Genomic DNA, 18,123 nt, shown 5'->3' on the forward strand with positions numbered 1-18,123 from the left:
TCTATTTTTGCAGCTCGTTATGAGTCTATACAGTTGACACTTAACAACTAGGGGGTTAATCAATGTATAATTGTAGTCAGCCCTCTGTAGCCAAGATTCCTCTGCATCCTTGGATTCAACCAACCTACAGACTGTGTAGTACTGTAGTATTTACTACTGAAACGGGCTTCAGTAGTTGTGGCTCACGGACTCTAGAGCGCAGGCTCAGTAGTTGTGGCGCATGGGCTTAGTTACTCCACGGCATGTGGGGTCTTCCCAGACCAGGGATCGAACCCGTGTCCCCTGTATTGGCAGGCGGATTCTTAACCACTGCGTCAGCAGGGAAGTCCTTACAACGTTATGTTTAATGAGTGTACAGCTTGGCTAGATATGATGGGATACTTAGTAAGAATGTCCTATAATTTTTTCAACTGGTCCTGTGTTGATTGTTTCTAAATTTTCCTGTTATAGTAAGTGCTGCTTGAGATTATCTTTGGGCATCTGCTTCTTTGCCCATACCTGTAAATGCTTCTGTGAGATCAATTCCTAGAAGTGGGTATTGCAAGATTGAAGAAAGTACATGTTTTCCATTTTGATAGCAGCAGTCATGTTTTCCATTTTTTTTTTTTTTTTTTTTTTTTTTTTTTTTTTGCGGTATGCGGGCCTCTCACTGTTGCGGCCTCTCCCGATGCGGAGCACAGGCTCCGGACGCGCAGGCTCAGCGGCCATGGCTCACGGGCCCAGCCGCTCCGCGGCACGTGGGATCCTCCCGCACCGGGGCACGAACCCGTGTCCCCTGCATCGGCAGGCGGACTCTCAACCACTGCGCCACCAGGGAAGCCCATGTTTTCCATTTTGATAGCAACTGCTACGCTTCCAAATTGCTGCTTTGTCTAACAACAAGGGAGACCATTTGTATAGAATACATTGTATGTGCAACAACATGGCCCTGCTGGTTACCCCCCAGAAAGGTTATAACAATTTCTCCTCCCACCAGTGATGAATGAGAATGTCTGTTTCTTTACCCACATATTAATGCGTCCTGCCCTTAAAAAAAATTCTCTGTGAATTAATATTTTTCCTTTAAAAATTCATTGTTTGAATGGCCCTTCCTTAAACATTAATGAAATTAAACATGCCTTCATATGTTTATTGGCTATTTGTATTTCATCTGTGAATTGCTTGTTTATATTCTTTGCTAAACATTTGCAGTTCCCAAAGTGTGAGCCAAAGCACGGTGGGATATTTTAAATTTGGGGGAGAAGGACAATGACACTTGCCATCTGTGAGATATTATGTGAACTACTAGCTTGAAGTCATTTACAGTTATCAACATTAGCTCACACTGCATTCCTTTTGATGATTCTGTATGTCTTTGCAAAGTTGAGTATTTGATAGTTGCTGGAATAAAGAGCTAGTACCATGAGAGGGACTTCCCTGGTAGCGCAGTGGTTAAGAGTCCACCTGCCAGTGCAGGGGACACAGATTCGATCCCTGTTCTGGGAAGATCCCACATGCCGCGGAGCATCTAAGCCCATGCGTCACAGTTGTTGAGCCTGCGCTCTAGAGCCCGCGAGCCACAACTACTGAAGCCCATGCACCTAGAGCCCATGCTCCGCAACAAGAGAGGCCACCACAATAAGAAGCCCGCACACTGCAACGAAGAGTAGCCCCTGCTCTCCACAACTAGAGAAAGCCCGCGTGCAGCAAAGAAGACCAACGCAGCCGTAAATAAATAAATAAATGTATACACTACCAAATGTAAAATCGATAGCTAGTGGGAAGCAGCCGCATAGCACAGGGAGATCAGCTCGGGTGCTTTGTGACCGCTTAGAGGGGTGGGATAGGGAGGGTGGGAGGGAGACACAAGAGGGAGGAGATATGGGGATACATGTATATGTATAGCTGATTCACTTTGTTATATAGCAGAAACTAACACACCATTGTAAAGCAATTACACTCCAATAAAGATGTTTAAAAAAATTAAAATGAATGAATGAATGAATGAAAAGCACAGAAGCTTAAAACAAAAAGAGCCAGTACCATGAGAAAAGCCATGTGGAATAGGAATGAGGGTGGTGGAGTCCAGCAATTCCAAGGCTTGGGAAGTTATAAAGTATCCAACAGGCATACACATCCCATTAGTAAGTAATTGTGGTTATTAAAGAATGAAATAAAAATATTTTTTCTTTCAACTTATGTGTATTCTTTTTTCAAAAAGTTGTTAGGGCATAAATACTTATTTGGTTGTTTGGACCTAACTACTTAATAAATGGAACTGTTAGGTATTTCTTTTGGCCTAGGGGCACCATGAAAAGATTATTGAGGTGCTAAGGGTGCTATGAATGAGGAAATTTGTAACTCCCTGGCATATTTCGTTCAATTACTTTCATTTTTGTTAGTAATTTGCAAGAGCTTTGTTCCTTAGGGGCATTGGCAAATATTTTACCCCTGGTTTACCTGTACTTTTGAATATTCCTAGTAGTTTTTGCTGTACAAAAGATTTCAGTTTTTATATTCAGTTTATGTTATAAATACATCTTTCTTTACTTTTTATTTTTTTACATTCATGGCTTTGTGTTTATTCTTAGCCTGTTTTTACCTAAAGACTGTAAAACATTTTCCTGTTCTCTTCTACCATTTTTATAGTTTCTTTTTTCTTAACATTTGATTATTTTCTCCATCTTCAATTTATTTCAGTGCATGGATTTGGGTACACATCCAAAGAACTAGTTGGTTGTCTTAATACCATTTATTGAATAAATCAATCTTTTCACTACTGTTTAAACGTCACTTTTATCATCTTCTGAACTTCCAGGGAGTTATTTCTGGACCTTCTATTCTCTATCTCTCCTATAACGCTTACTGTTTTCTACCTTTAATTTTAGTTATTTATGTATATATCTTATTTCCTGCACTAGATCATAAGCTCTTTTTATATTGATTTCATCTCTATGTCCTATAGCTGTTTTCTTTTCTCTTTGACTTCTCTCCCTCTCTAAATCTTTTTATTAAACTTCTGTTATAAAATCGTAAATATACACAAATGTAGACAGAATAATATAATAAATCCCATATACCCATCACTCAGCTTCGACAATTATTGATTCATGACTAATTTTATTTCATTTATACCACTGCTAACTCTCCTCCTTCGGTATTGCGTTAACTGTCTTGACTGAACAAATTACCAGTTTTATTTTTCATTAATGAGAGTTTTGCTACATCAGAGAGTTCCTTATTGATCTCAGTATTGTCTTTAAGGAAACTCAATAGTTTGATGATCCAGATATTAGAAAAATAAATCATCAAGCATAATCAGGCTTCTCCTAAAAAATTTAAACTGGGATTAATTTTACAAATGAATAATTTATAATTTGAAAAATGTTATATATACATAGCTCTTCAGAAATGTGTCTGTATTCTAAAGCTAGAAACTCTTTCGTTAGAACAGATTTTTTTTTAAACTTTAATACATTTATAAATTTATAAATTTATTTATTTATTTATGGCTGTGTTGGGTCTTTGTTTCTGTGCGAGGGCTTTCTCTGGTTGCGGCGAGCGGGGGCCACTCTTCATCGCGGTGCACGGGCCTCTGTCGTGGCCTCTCCTGTTGCAGAGCACAGGCTCCAGATGCGCAGGCTCAGCAGTTGTGGCTCACGGGCCCAGCCACTCCGCGGCATGTGGGATCTTCCCAGACCAGGGCTCGAACCCGTGTCCCCTGCATTGGCAAGCAGATTCTCAACCACTAACGCCACCAGGGAAGCCCTAGAACAGATAGCATATCACTGTTTTGGAAATTGTTAATTCTTTATAAGCAAGCCTTTGTTTGTATGTTGGGTTAAGACTGACTACCTCTAAACCTCGCCCTTACCCAACAATTCGGGACCCTTGACACTTCTGGGTGATGGAACTGCTCACTGCACTGTCGAGTTTGGAGCACAAGGCCAGAAGTGATCCAAGACAAATGTATACTCACTCTCTTTATTAATACTGTGTATTTCCCCCCAATCCCATTGTGTGGGGAGAGTTTAGAGAGGTGGCTCTTAGCACCCCAGCTGCTGCTGCAAATACAGGTTCTGCTCCTGCCACCCTGGCAAGGGGGCAGGGTAGAATTCCAAATCAATGCATGCTCTGTTTATTGAGTCTCTCTTTCTGCCAGACAAAGCCGTATATCCCTGGAGTCCAGGAGCTATGAAGAACAGACATAGCCCTTTCCTTCAATGAGCTATGCTCCAGGAAAGGGAAATTGTGGATTGATAACCATGATGACAGGATTTAAAAAGTTAAAAAAAAAGAAATGAAATGAAATGAGCTGCTGGGCCCTGAGTAGGAAAGTCTTAGGGTGGGGATAGGAGGTGGTTGATGAAAGCTGAGGAAGGCTTTATGGAGGAGGTGGTGTTTAAGCTGGGCCTTACAGTATGAATGGAATTTCAATAGGCAGAGCTGGAAGGGGTTTGGGGAGAAATGGAAGGAACATCCTGGACAGAAAAGCATTGTCAGGAATGGGAAATCATCCCTCGTGGCCACATAATAGGTCCATGAAGTGGAAGAAGTAGGAGGTAACACTAGAAAGGTAGGTTGAGCCTTCAGTGGCCAGCAGATTATTTTAGGACACTGGAGATCATTGAAGGATTTTGAATTTGGGAGTGATACGATCAGGGCTTGGCTTTAAGAAGAGTTGCCTGCAGCCATGTGTAAAATAAGTTTTGGAGGCAGAGACCTGTCCTTTCAGTTGTTTTCATCATCTAAGTGTAAGGTCTTTTGGTTCCTGAACTAGAACAGTGGAAGCGTTACTAGAAAGGAGGGGATGTGTTTGAGACACAAAGTGAATTTCCAGACCCCTGCAGACTTTGTGTTTTTGTACATTTTAGTCTTTAAAGATATTCATGGCCTGTTTCCCAAGCCAGAGTCAGCCAGGAAGTAATGACACTTTGTAATTAGCATCTTTTTCCTGGCAGCAGCAACACAACACAGCTAAGTCACCTTTTGGGAATTCTCCCAGACCTTTCTAAGGATCTGTCCTCATCTGATAAACAGGTTGAGGTTTGGAGAGAGTAACCACTTGAAATGCTTCCTGGCCTGCCCTCCGGCCTAAGGTTAGATGGGTAAGTAGCCGTGGGTGGCACATGCCCACTAAGCCCATTCTTGTAGGGATGACCAGTATCCAAGGGTCACGCCTCCAGTCCACCCTGTGACCCTCCAAGGCTGGTAACAAAGAGGAGTACGTGGAGCTCTCTGTACAGCTGACATAGCACATGCACCCGGCAAGCACTGTCCTCTGCGCCATGGGACCCAGAAGCCTGTGGTCTAGCTGAGGATAAGATGAGTGCGCCTAAAGCAGGAAATCAAATCCTCAGCCACATTGTAATGATTAGAAGTGGCATATAAGTTAGAGAACTCTTCTCTCTCTTACTTTCCCAGCTTCACCCTCACCCCAACACACACACATACATAGAAACACAATCTGCCTTTTAAATAATTTTTGATATATCCTTTTCCTGGCAGTCATAACGATTAGGCATGTTTCTGTGAATTAGAAAGTTTAGATTCCTCCTTCAGCCATCTCCCTTCTCACCCCACCTCCTTTCAGTCTGACTTAAAGCCATAAAATACTTCTGCCTGCCTCCCTGCCTTTAGTTCTGTTTGTATGAATTAAGTCGACAGGATAAATATTCGCATTCCCAGCTACAGGCTGAAACAATGTTTGCCTGTTCTGCCCAGTGAGTTGAGAAGAAAAGGGGGCCTGACATCACCCTATACTGTACATTCCCGGCATAGATCATTTATTTAAGTCCCTGAAAAAATACAGATGTTTTACCAGCCGAAATAAAATCCTGTGTAAACACTGGGCTTGGAAAAATGTGGCTCTGACTTAGCTTTGGGGGTTGGAGCAGCCCGGGGAGAAGGCCAGGAGGCAGAAGAGCAGATACAGAAATTTTATACTCCGCTGAATGTGATAGGGGCAGGAGTGTTCGCCCCCAGTCTGCATGCTGCACTAGAAGACCAGACTTTGTTTTTAAGGAAGTACAGCTGCAAAAGGGGATAAATTTGTTGATCTTTGGAGTTCAGGATTATTCCTGATTATGATACCTTCACCTCATTTATATCTGACCTCTGAAATGAGCATCCCTTTTCTTATTGGGGTTGTACTTTCGCATGGCCTGCCTAACCTGGTCCTGTTATTGCTGGATCCTGCTGGTTTTTGGAGCTCAGCTGCTGTTGATTTTATAAAGGGGAAAATTGCCTGGAAGCCATGCTTAGTGAAGAGGAAAACCCATCTCAGCGTTGCATTCCCAAACAGCCATATATCATCTTGATCTTGTCTAACACAAGTCACTATTTTAGTCCAGCAGCATAAACCAGACATATTTTACTGGTGCAGCACAAGTTTTTTCAGGGATCTGCCTCATGACTCTTTTTGGGCCTGTGGCATTTATTCAAAGAGCATTACATTTGCTCTGTGGAGTCACTTTTAAGATTCAAAGCTGCCAAGATGGACCCCATGCTTTACACAGATGCTTGGGGCTCCCCTCAGTCTCTCTTTGTTTAGAGTGGGGATGGGGGTGGGCAGAGGCTAACTGTTCTCCAGACTTTTCTTAGATCCTCCCGGAGTTTCATTAAGGCTTGCATCTCAGCTAGTCCACTCTAGCTGCTTCCTGACCACCCCCTCCTCGGGGCAGGTGTGACCAGCTCATCTCTGGGCAGTCCCAGGCCTGTGATAGTCATGGGTGATGATGTTGGTTTGCACTTGGTTGTTTTCTGTGTGCTTTTTGTCTCTTTCTGACCGGGTCACAGCTGTTTTAAGTCAATAAAGCTTTCTCCTGTTGTCTTTTTTTTTTTTGCTGGAGATACCCCTAAGTCCACTCTAACCTTTCTCCAAGGGGCCTGCTATAGCTGGAGGTCACCAACAGTCTTGGTCTGTCCCAGTGTGATTATTAATAGAGCTCTTTTTCACTCTCAAAAGAATTCCTGATCTGGAAGATAAATTACCCTAACAAGCCTCACATGGATATTCCTGACCAAACTCATTAAATCCCCCTCCCTCATTCCCAATCCTGCGGCATATTCTCGTGATCCCTGTCTTGAAGCATGGCTCTCGATCCCCAGCTGCCTGGGGGAAGGTCTCTTTCCTGACCCTCAACTCCAGGTCTAGAGCAGCTGCCAAGTCCTACTTCTTCAGCCTCCAAAACATCTCTCAAATGTACCCTTTCCTCTGCATTCCACTGCTGCCATCGTTTAGATTGAGGAGGAGTGTGTGTGGGGGGGTGGTCACAAAATCAAATTGTCAGATCTTCTCATTTTTCAAAAGAGTTTAGACATCAGGGTGATTCTGATGTGAAACCTCCCAATTCATAAATGACGATTTCAAAATACTGTGTAGGCCGGATGAAACATCTGCAGCCACTTTTGGTCCATGGGCTCTTCTTGGTTTCCAGGCTCCAGTTTCAAACGTCACCTTTTGTCTAGACTGGCAGTAGTCTCACTCACCCTGCCCCTTCTGGTCCAGCCGCCTCACTGCCCCTGGCCTTATCTTTCCGCATTACAGATCTGATCACATAAGAGCTCTGTCTGAGGAGGTCTTTGCTGCCTCCAGAACAGAACGCACATCCCTCGATGCTGCCTTTGAGATCCTTCTTTGTCTGACTTGACCCGTCTCCAGCTGTGTCTCCTGCTACCCTACGCACACCCCGGCTGTGATCTTGTTACACGCAACTATTTGCTGTCCCCTGAGCAGTCCCAATATTTTTCTTTTACTTAACGGGTTTTTTTAGAACAATTTTGGATTTATAGAAAAAGTGAGTACAAAGAGTTTTCCATGTTATTCCTCTCTTCCCCACCCCCCCTCCCCAGTTGGCTGTTACTAATAGCATGCAATAGAGTGGTATGTTTGTTACAATTAATGAACCCATACTGACACATTATTATTAACTAAAGTCCATAGTTTACCTTAAGGTTCACTTTTTTGTTGTTGGCAATACCAATGTTTTAATACTCTTTAACACTTTTTAATAATTCACTTTCCTCTGCTTGCGTATTCTTTCCCCAATTCTGGCAAGATTCTTTTCAAGGCCAAATATGAATCTCATATTTGCAAATATGATATTCCTGCAAAGCCGTCTCTGTTTATTTTCGGAATGGGGGCTGGAAGGGAGGGAGGAGACAGAAAGAGAACTAGAATTTTGATCAGGTGCCGAGCGTTTGCCAAGTACTCTACGTATATATTCTTTGAAATCTCTCTACAGTCCTGTCAGATAGGTAGATATTATTATACTCTTTACTGCGGGGAAACCGAGGTGAACAAGTGGCCCAAAGCCCCACAGCTAGGAACTGGGTTTCCACCCAAGTCCTCCTGGCTCCGAAGGCTGTGCTCCTTGCCCCGCCCACAGGGCTACATTCTTACTACTGATCCAGCCTCCCTGCTTTCCCCACTGGATTAGGAATCTAGTGGGTTAGGAATCCACTGAAGTGAGGAGTGCGTATTATTCAGCTCTGTGTTTCCGCCCCTAACATGGCGTTGGCACCAACAGCAGCTCACCAAACCCATGGGCACGTGTCCTAAAGGCAGAGTTAATACAGGAAGGGGCGTCAAATATCAACATCAGTTCAGCAAATGCTTATTGAATTCCTGCTCTGCACTGGATGTGGTGAAGGGTGAGGCCACGCATAAGAGCAAAGTGATGGCGATGCTATCGTGCAGGTTATAAATCCTGACCAGGCAGCATCTGGGAAATGATTGGTTTTCTGTTTATCTGCAACTAGAATGTAAGCTGCAGGAAAGCAGGGATTCTGTGTGTTCTCTGCTGCAGCCCCTAGGACAGTGCCTGGTAATAATAGTTGTTTAATAAATATTTTTGGACTGAATGTTGGAATCCTGTTGCAAATTTGAGACACCTAAAGTGACACTAAACTTCTCATAGTTCTCCTGTTCTCAGTTAGTCATCATCCTCAGGTCTGGCAGCTTCAGTTTCTCTGTGTTTGGTTTAGTACAGTCCTGTATTATAGGCTGTTTCCAAATTATCCCAGGCCTGGACTTGACCATGCTCTTTGCCCAGAAGTTCTTCTGGACCAGAACTTCAGGAAAAAGGGGGAGGAGGATGAGCTGCCTCACCCCTGCGGTCCTTTCAGAGCTGATGGACAAATGATCCTTCCTGGGAGCTGCCTGGAGCTCCCAGATCTGACCTTGGACCAGAGTTCCAGGGGCCTGGCCTCACTTCTGGACTTCATGCGAAGGACGGCCTCATTTTTCTTGAGAGAATTAAACGCAGCACTCTTTTTTTTTTTTTCCTTTGGCCACCCTGCGGGGCTTGTGGGATCTTAGTTCCCCGACCAGGGATTGAACCTGTGCCCCCTGCAGTGGAAGCGCAGAGTCTCATCCACTGGACTGCCAGGGAAGTCCCAAACCCAGCACTCTTAACGCCATATGAGGGTAATCATATTTTCACATATTCTCATTAATTATCCTGAAGGAAAAAGTTATCTCAAACATAATAACCTGTTTCATACATTTGCTCATAAGCCTTTTTTCTCCTCTCCCCTCCCTCTGGCTTCTCTGTTCCTTCTCCTCCCCTGCCCCCTGTTTTGCTGGTCTTCTCTGACCCTGTCTTTCACTTGTATTGCTCTGTCTCTCCTACGTGCTTATTGCCACCGAGGTTCTTCTAAGCGTACCTCCCCCTCCATTTGTCCCATGTAAATAGATCGCTCTCCGTTCCTGGTGAATAACCAGGATCACAATTGTTGTCTGGTTTGTGCCCAAGGTGACAGAATTGATGGACTTGTAGGCCGATTTTCATAAACCAGAGCTACCAAGCGTTTCAAAAACAGCCTTGTTTTTGCCAAGTAAGGTGAGCAAATATAGGACTAAGTTTAAACATCCATCAGGAGTTATTTTTGAAGTGATTGCTTCTAAATAAGAGGCGTTTGAAAATCTCACAGCTTTCTTTACAAGTTACTTCCAATGTCATGTATTTTGCTGGTGTCTGCTGATTAATTACAATCCTGTGACACCATGAAAAGCCCCGGTGGTTGGTTTTGTGCAGCTGTGGAGAAAAGTAAAGCAAGGCCCAGTGGCTTTGCCAGCTCTTTCAGGATGCTGGGGATTTGGGCAGAGGGAGGTAGTCTTTTCACTCTGGCAGTCATCACATAAGAATAGAAGCCTCGGCCAGACCCATTGCTCCAGACTTCACGACGGGCGGTGTGAGTCCCTGTGGGGAGTGCAGTGAAGTAGTGATGGTTGATCGGTTGCTTCTGAAATAACAGATCAATTATTAGAGAAAGCATTTGCAGTCTCCACATGGGGACTTGTGTGCCTTCTCCTGTACAATTACTTCTATTTAGGAAGAAAAAAAATTATTAATAGCAATTACATAAAATAAAGTAATCAAAATTTCCTTTGACTCTCTAAACCATAGATGCTCAGCATATAGCAGATCTCTGACCCGGGAAAACCTGCCAGCTCATACCCATTTAGAGTCTGATGACTCTGGATCTCTTATCTTGGCCTCTTGGTTTCCCTCATTGCTTCCTTCTGTATTTAACTCTCAAGTCCCTCACTGACAGGAAAGAGAGAAGAAAAAATTGAATCTTGTTGTTTAGGAAGAATCATGTGCAGCTCTGGTAAAGGATACAATAGGGAAAGAAAACAAACGGATTATTAAAATAGACTTTCCAAGTTCTTGATGTGTTTATCTGTGCTTGCTTTGCTCCACCCTCCTCCTCCCCTTGATAAGGGCACTGAAGGATTTCTCTGACATGTCTTTTCCCTTGACACTGGCTAAGGTCAGTGGATCCCATTTACGCCCTTGTCCACTTTTGTTCTCTGCTGCAGGTTTGTACTTCTCACAAAGGCCTTGTTGATGTCATCACTGAGTGAACCCAAGATACACTTACGTGCACGTGCCAGTGCACGCACACACACACACACACACACACGGCCTATGGCACGTGCTTGCTGGAATTGTGGCCTTCGTTCTAAATATAGGCAGCTAGAGAGATACAACAGGATTTGTCTTTCTCTGCTTAATTCTGATATTTAAATGTCATGCAAGAATAAGAAAGTGGGGTGTGTCCGCAGTGCTCCCTCGGCTCCTGACATCTCAGGGAAGATCTAAAAAACCTAAATAGTTTACAGACATCACTGTCCACTATTTGCGAAGGCAAGCATCATTGCAGCCTGCTTCTTCAGCCAAGCATGTTGTGATAAACCCCAAACCAGGTTAGACTCACAGACATTGGATTTTTCCTGTGTAGTAAGATTTTGACTTTAAAAAGTACTTTTTTTTTCCATATGTGACTGCTAAGATAGAGAAGGATGTTTGCATTTCTTTGCTAAAATCAATTTATAGGTTGTTTGTAACTAATAAGCTCTTGGCATCTAATGACTGGTCACAGAGTAATCTTCATTTGTTGGACTTGTGCGAGGAACCCAGAGCCCAGGTACAGATGAAAGACGTTGGTTTTTCGCCACTTGCTGCGTCCTCCAAGACCAACATGATCTTTCTGCAAAGAGACCAGAGCCACATTTCGCAGGTGTCTGTTTTCTTTGAGGGGAATGTTTTAAGGAAACCTAAAAGGGAGGAACTGGACATTTAGGAAAAATATATTTTCACAGCAGGATATTGCTTTTTCTCTTTTTTTGGTTTAGGTTTTTCATTTGTTACAAGCCTTCTCAGACTCCAAATACAGAATGAATACATACTTTCAGCAGGAGCTGGCTGACGTCGCTGTTTGTACTAAAGCCAAAATCTGGCTGGCCAAGAGGTATGTTAAAGCCCCACATGAGCACGGAGTTATCAGGGGTTAGGAATACATTGGAGAAATGCTGTTTCTAGTTGTGGGAGTTTTAAAAGTCACTGGCATGAGTTTTCTAAACTTATTGGAGTATTTATCTTTTTTTTTTTTTTTTTTTTGCGGTACGCGGGCCTCTCACTGCTGTGGCCTCTCCCGTTGCGGAGCACAGGCTCCGGATGCGCAGGCTCAGCGGCCATGGCTCACGGGCCCAGCCGCTCCGCAGCATGTGGGATCTTCCCGCACCGGGGCACGAACCCGTGTCCCCTGCATCGGCAGGCAGACTCTCAACCACTGAGCCACCAGGGAAGCCCAGGAGTATTTATCTTTTTTGAACTTCGGGTTGTGGTAAATAAAGAAAAATATTTTCTTGACAATTTTTCTAAAACTGCTGTGTGGCTGGGGGACATGTATTATGGCTTTTTATCTGTCCACCAATCAGCTTGTTTTTATGAATACCTGCTATGTGCCCAGCCCTGTGTTAGATATCCTAACAATGAAAGGCAGTAATTGACTAAATCATGTGGTACAAACTATCAGGTACCATTGCAGCTCAGAGATGAGAGATTGATGTTAGACTTGAGCAGGTGCAGAGGGGCCCAGAGCAGGTGAATAAGAAAAAGACATGCAAGTTGCCTTTTTGGGTAGGAAGTAGAGAAGCTTGAATAAGCAAGGCAAAGGAGAGTGGATACATATTTTTTTCTTTTTTTCATCCTTGCCATCGTTAGTTTTTTTTTGAAACTTAGAACATTTACCGTGTGAAAGATGGAGCAAAAAGAATTTCTCAATTTCTCTCGAATACACAAGGAGTCCTCTCTGTAACACTCTGTTCAAACTCTGTGTTACTGCAAGGGCCTCCCACCCCCTGCTACATCCTCTGTGATTCCGGGAGAGAGGGGACCAGCAGAGGCCCTTAGGCTGCCACATTCCATGCTGTGGTATATTGCCTTTGATTAAGAATTAGTATGTTGGTTGTCTAACATAACAGCCTCTTTTTTTTTTTTTTTTTTTTTTTTTTTTTTTGTGGTATGCGGGCCTCTCACTGTTGTGGCCTCTCCCGTTGCGGAGCACAGGCTCCGGACGCGCAGGCTCAGCGGCCATGGCTCACGGGCCCAGCCGCTCCGCGGCATATGGGATCCTCCCGGACCGGGGCACGAACCCGTATCCCCTGCATTGGCAGGCGGACTCTCAACCACTGCGCCACCAGGGAGGCCCAACAGCCTCTTTTTTATGTTTCAAAAAATGTGCTTTTGTTCACTTCTGTTGGGCTCCCATCTTATATGGCAAGACAAGCAATGGTTAGCGTGAGACCCACAAACCAGTGTAATTCAACAAAGTCTTGTGAGCGAGCATAGGCTACACGATAGCCGCTGTGTTAGGAGATGTAGGGATGCAAAGATATAGAAGGAATGAGTCCTGGCTTCAAGGAGCTCCCATCCAGGAGGTGAGAAGATGTGTAAATAAATAATTTTCATTGAATATGGTGAGTATGATAACAAATGTATGTAGTAGGCACAGGAGTAGCCCGGGGTTGGGAGGGTGGATGCCTTCAAGAGTTGGGAATTTTGCCAAGTGGCCAGGGCAGGGAGGGGTGTTCCAGGCTCAGGGAATGTCATAGGCAAAGACATAGCAATATGAAATGTCATGGTGAGTGTGGAGAGCTAGAAAGAAGTTAGCTCTTCTGAAACCTAAAGTATAAGGTATGTGTAGCAGAGAATGGGGCTGAGGAGATACATGGAGGCTGCATGGTGAAAGGAAAGCAACCCAGTGAAGAATTTCTCAGTGGGTAGAGATGTGAGTCTCCATGTTTGTCTAAACACCTGTATCTTTGGCCAGAGATATTGATGGGGAAATTCTCTAGTATCTGAAATGCCAGTAAAGTGATGGTTAATGGTTAGCCTCTCATTTTTAGTATGATTTTTGTTTTCTCTCTTTTATTTAGAGAACAGAGGAGTTCATTGACCATAAACTGCTCCCCTGAGCCTAGTATCATTTGCCTTCTGTGTGGCTTTTAGACAACTTCCCAAGATGCCTTTTTTGAGAGAACAAGGAATTGTGATCATATTTGTGCTCTCATCTGTTTACCAATTAGTAGGCCTGGTCCTCGTGGCTATTATTTCTGGGCATCAGGAAGTCAGGGAAACGATCCTATTGAAACACCTGCTTCCAGCCAGGACTGCCCCAAGACAGAATCTGAATCTCCTGTTCTTAAAGTTCTATAAGGAAGGAATTTCTGCCCCCTTAGTTTGCTACCCCTTGATGGGTCTTAAAGAAATTCATCATCTGTTGGCTTCCTGAGTCAATTCCTGCTTGTTGGCTGGGAAGGAGGAGATAGAGTAAAAGGCCAGTCATCTGAATGGACCTGCATGTTGTGCAGTTCCCTATGATGGATGATAAAGCTGCCATCAGCCCCCTCTTCAGCTGGAGAAGTCCTCCTGGCCTTCTAATTGCACTTAGAAAATTGCAGTTTTCTAATCAGTCTTTTCATTGTTGTCTGCATCCACCCTCCGCCCCCATTATCTGATTTTCCTCCATGATTTTCCAGCCCTAGAAAACAAAGGCATGAATCACTGAAATTCACTGGGTTTCTACCTTCTTTGCCCAGAGTCCAGGAAAGCCACTTTTATGTTTCCAGTACAGTCAACTCTTTATTATCCAAGTGTGAACTTTACACTCCGTGGGTGGTCTGTAACACCAGGCTTCCTCTTGCTCCCCAGTTCACTTTTACCATATTAAGCAGGATGTGTTCAGAGCCTGGAATAGAGTTTGAAAGGAAAACACATGGCCAGAACACAATGTATCCCAAAAGCCACGTGTCAGTTTTTCTGGATTATCCAGGTCACTGGCAGGATAACTTGAAGTTTCCTGAATAGGAAGGTATAGAACCAGATAGAAGTGATGAAGCCTCAGCCTGTTGCACGCCTGCCCTGCCCTTGAGGTCCTCAAAGAGTGTTGTCCCAGAAGGTGTTTGTCTGCACTGGGAGCCCCGTGCTCAGATGAGCCACTTACGGGTCCTAGTGGGCCCTTCTCAAAGCCAACCCCTGACTTACAGTCTCACATTCTTTTCCCCTGAAAAGCAGTACAATGCAGAGCATTCCAAATTTGGCTGCTGAAGAGGCTCCTTTATGTCCATAGAAATTTACGAAAGAAAGAGGAATTAATGTTCTTTTGTGCCTACTAAGGATTTTCTGTATCTTTTGAGTATAGCTTGAAATGTCAATGTTATTGCAGAAAAAAAAAAAAAAGTTGGTTTAAATTTTAGCACTGTCACCTTTTTCCTTCTTCAGTTTATGTTGATCATTAGCTTGAGTTTATTCAGTCCAGTGTGTACAAAAACATTAGTGAGGATGTCATTTATTTATTCCCCAAAAAGGGGTTTAAAAAAAAAGTACATTGGAGCCATTGGATACCCAGTTCCATTTTTAAAATTTTAACCCTGGAATTGAGGGCATATAAAATAAAGACTTTTGTCATATATTTGTGTTTTGACTTTGCAAGATTAATAGGGATTTATATGGGGTGATTAAGCAATAGCCATGGATTTGTTGGGGAATTTTTGGTGATGAATGGCCAGCTGGCAACATGGCCTGAGTAGGGGACTGGGCTTCTGCTCTTACAGGCCGCTTTTCATTCCAAGATGTCAAAGCCTTTATGGAAATCAGCTCGTTAATCCTTCAAGTCCCTTCCTTCCCCTTTTTCCTCCACCCCTCTCTCCTCGATCCAGTTTACTGTCTCTCTCCTGGTGCAAAGGCAGTTTACCAACTACTGAAGGAGAACTAAGCTGACCCAGGCCAGAAACTGAGTGAAACTAGGGGTCAGCTGGTGGCCTGGCGAGGCTGGCTGTGGGCGCCATGGAAGAGGAGGTCAGTGCAGCCCCGCTCGAGGCCCTGTCTGCTGCCCTCGCTATGTACAGATTCCAGCTCTTCTGTCCCAGCTGGATCACAGGCCCCACCTGAATAGGAAGGACTTTTAAAAAGCCCTGTCAAGTAAGAGAAAGAGGAGAAAAGATTTATTTACTTTGATTGAGAGTTGGAATTACTGTTATTTTGGGCTTAAATTTTTTCAGAAATCAATTCAGTTATCTAGCGTCTCCTTTGGTTATAAAAAGAAAAACCTCTGTGTGTGTGTGTGTGTGTGTGTGTGTGTGTGTCCTTTTAGTAAATGTGGTAAACTTAATGGACTATCAGATTCCATGCAATGGATGATGTGATGACCAAGAAGAAAAATGTGTCCTACTGAATTTTTTTCACATTTTTTTCTTGACCGTCAGTGTAGTTTGTGCTCATCATAGAAAATTAGGGAAAAGAAGAGAATATAAGTCTACTCTTACCAGCATCTAGTGGAACCCACTGTTATTGGTTAACAGTTTCATGTTATTTACTTCATCTTTCTTCCTATGCTTTTTTAATGTAGTTGAGATTATGCTGTATATATGTAAGCTATAGCTTACTTTTTCCATTTAACAGTATCATGAAAGCATTTGCTCTTATTGAAAATTCTTTATGGTGTAGCTGCTATGGAAAATAGTATGGTGTTTCCTCAAAAAAATTAAAAATAGAACTACCATATGATCTAGCAATTCCACTTATGGGTATAGACCAAAATTAATTGAAAGCAGAATCTTGAAGAGATATTTTGTACATGTTCTAGTTGCATTATTCACAATAGCCAAGAAGTAGAAGTAACCCAAGTGTCCATTGATGGATGAATGGATAAACAAATGTGGTATATATGGACAATAGAATATTATTAAGCCTTAAAAATGAGGGAAGGGCTTCCCTGGTGGCGCAGTGGTTGAGAGTCCGCCTGCCGATGCAGGGGACACGGGTTCGTGCCCCGGTCCGGGAAGATCCCACATGCTGCGGAGCGGCTGGGCCCGTGAGCCATGGCCTCTGAGCCTGCGTGTCCAGAGCCTGTGCTCCGCAACGGGAGAGGCCACAACAGTGAGAGGCCCGCATACCTCAAAAAAAAAAAAAAAAAAAAAAGAGGGAAATTCTAACACACAGTACCACATGGATGAACCTTGAGCACATTATGCAAAGTGAAATAAGCCAATGACAGAAAGACAAATACTATATGATTCCACTTATGTGAGGTTCCTGGGGTAGTCAGATTCAAAGACTCAGAAAGTAGAATGGTGATTACCAGGGGCTGGGGGGAGGGGAAATAGTTAGTGTTCAACTAATAGAGTTTTAGTTTTACAGGATGAAAAGAGTTCTGGAAATTGGTGGTACACACATGTGAATGTACTTAACACTCCTAAACTGCACACTTAAAATGGTTAAGATGGTAAATTTTATATTATGCATATTTTATCACAATTTAAAAAATTTTTTAATAACAAACATTTAAAAAACTCTTTGTGGGCTTCCCTGGTGGCGCAGTGGTTGAGAGTCCGCCTGCTGATGCAGGGGACACGGATTCGTGCCCCGGTCCGGGAGGATCCCGCGTGCTGCGGGGCGGCTGGGCCTGTGAACCGTGGTCGCTGGGCCTGTGTGTCCAGAGCCTGTGCTCCGCGGCGGGAGAGGCCACAGCAGTGAGAGCCCCGCGTACCGCAAAAAAAAAAAAAAAAAAAAACTCTTTGTACTCTATCATTCCTCTAAGGTTATTGTCCTGACTTCTTACAATAATTTTTTTTTTTTTTGCTTTGCTTTCTACTTTTACTATCTACGCGTTGCCAAAAGTAAATTGCTTTTTGCCTGGTTTTGTAATAAGAAAAATATCTTTGAAAACATCATTTGTTAAAGGTAGCATATTTTTGTCACCTGAATAATCAGGCATTAAGTTTACCTTACCATTGTTCCATTACTGGCCACTCAAGTCTATTTCCCATTCATTCAACAAATATTTATTAAGCCCTGCTGTATGCCAGGCTATATTAAATATAGCAACTGCTTATTAAAACCCCTACTTTAGTGTAGAGAGGGCGACAAAACAGAGTCTTGTCAAATAGAATCATAGGTCTAGAACTTTAGAACTGGAAAGAATCGTAAAGTTTGTTGAAGTCCACTCCCATCCCCATGCATATGGGAAAGTTCAACCCAGAGAGGTCGGGGGATTTGCCCATTTTCACACAGCTGACCAGGGTGTAACAACTACCTGACAACAGCTAACATTTGTCGAGAGCTTAACTCCCTGCTCCTCTTCGGGTTCTTTCCACTGGACCACATTGCTTCCATCTATCCAGTGTTTTTACGTCAGGGCTTTGAATGGTGATAACTGAAGCATTTTCTAGAACAGTGCTACTCAGACCTCATGAATCACCTGGGGGGCCCCTTAAAATGAAGACTTTCCTTCAGTGGGTCTGGGGTGGAGCCTGAGATCCTGCTTTTCTGACAAGCTTCAAGGTGATTCCGA

At 43.4% G+C, this 18,123-nt stretch overlaps 1 protein-coding gene across 1 annotated transcript in view; it reads left to right on the forward strand.

Moving 5' to 3' along the window:
* Positions 1-18,123, forward strand: part of THADA (THADA armadillo repeat containing) — a gene marked incomplete at both ends in the record, with an annotated part of 312,306 nt that overhangs the window by 203,600 nt on the left and 90,583 nt on the right. Inside the window, one exon of the mRNA XM_079720411.1 lies at positions 11,624-11,739. Within this exon, the coding sequence (XP_079576537.1) occupies positions 11,624-11,739 (116 nt within the window). The remainder of the gene's footprint in view (positions 1-11,623; positions 11,740-18,123) is intronic.

The sequence above is a fragment of the Hyperoodon ampullatus genome, assembly GCF_949752795.1.
Source record: "Hyperoodon ampullatus genome assembly, chromosome: 15".
Classification (NCBI taxonomy): Eukaryota; Metazoa; Chordata; class Mammalia; order Artiodactyla; family Ziphiidae; genus Hyperoodon; species Hyperoodon ampullatus.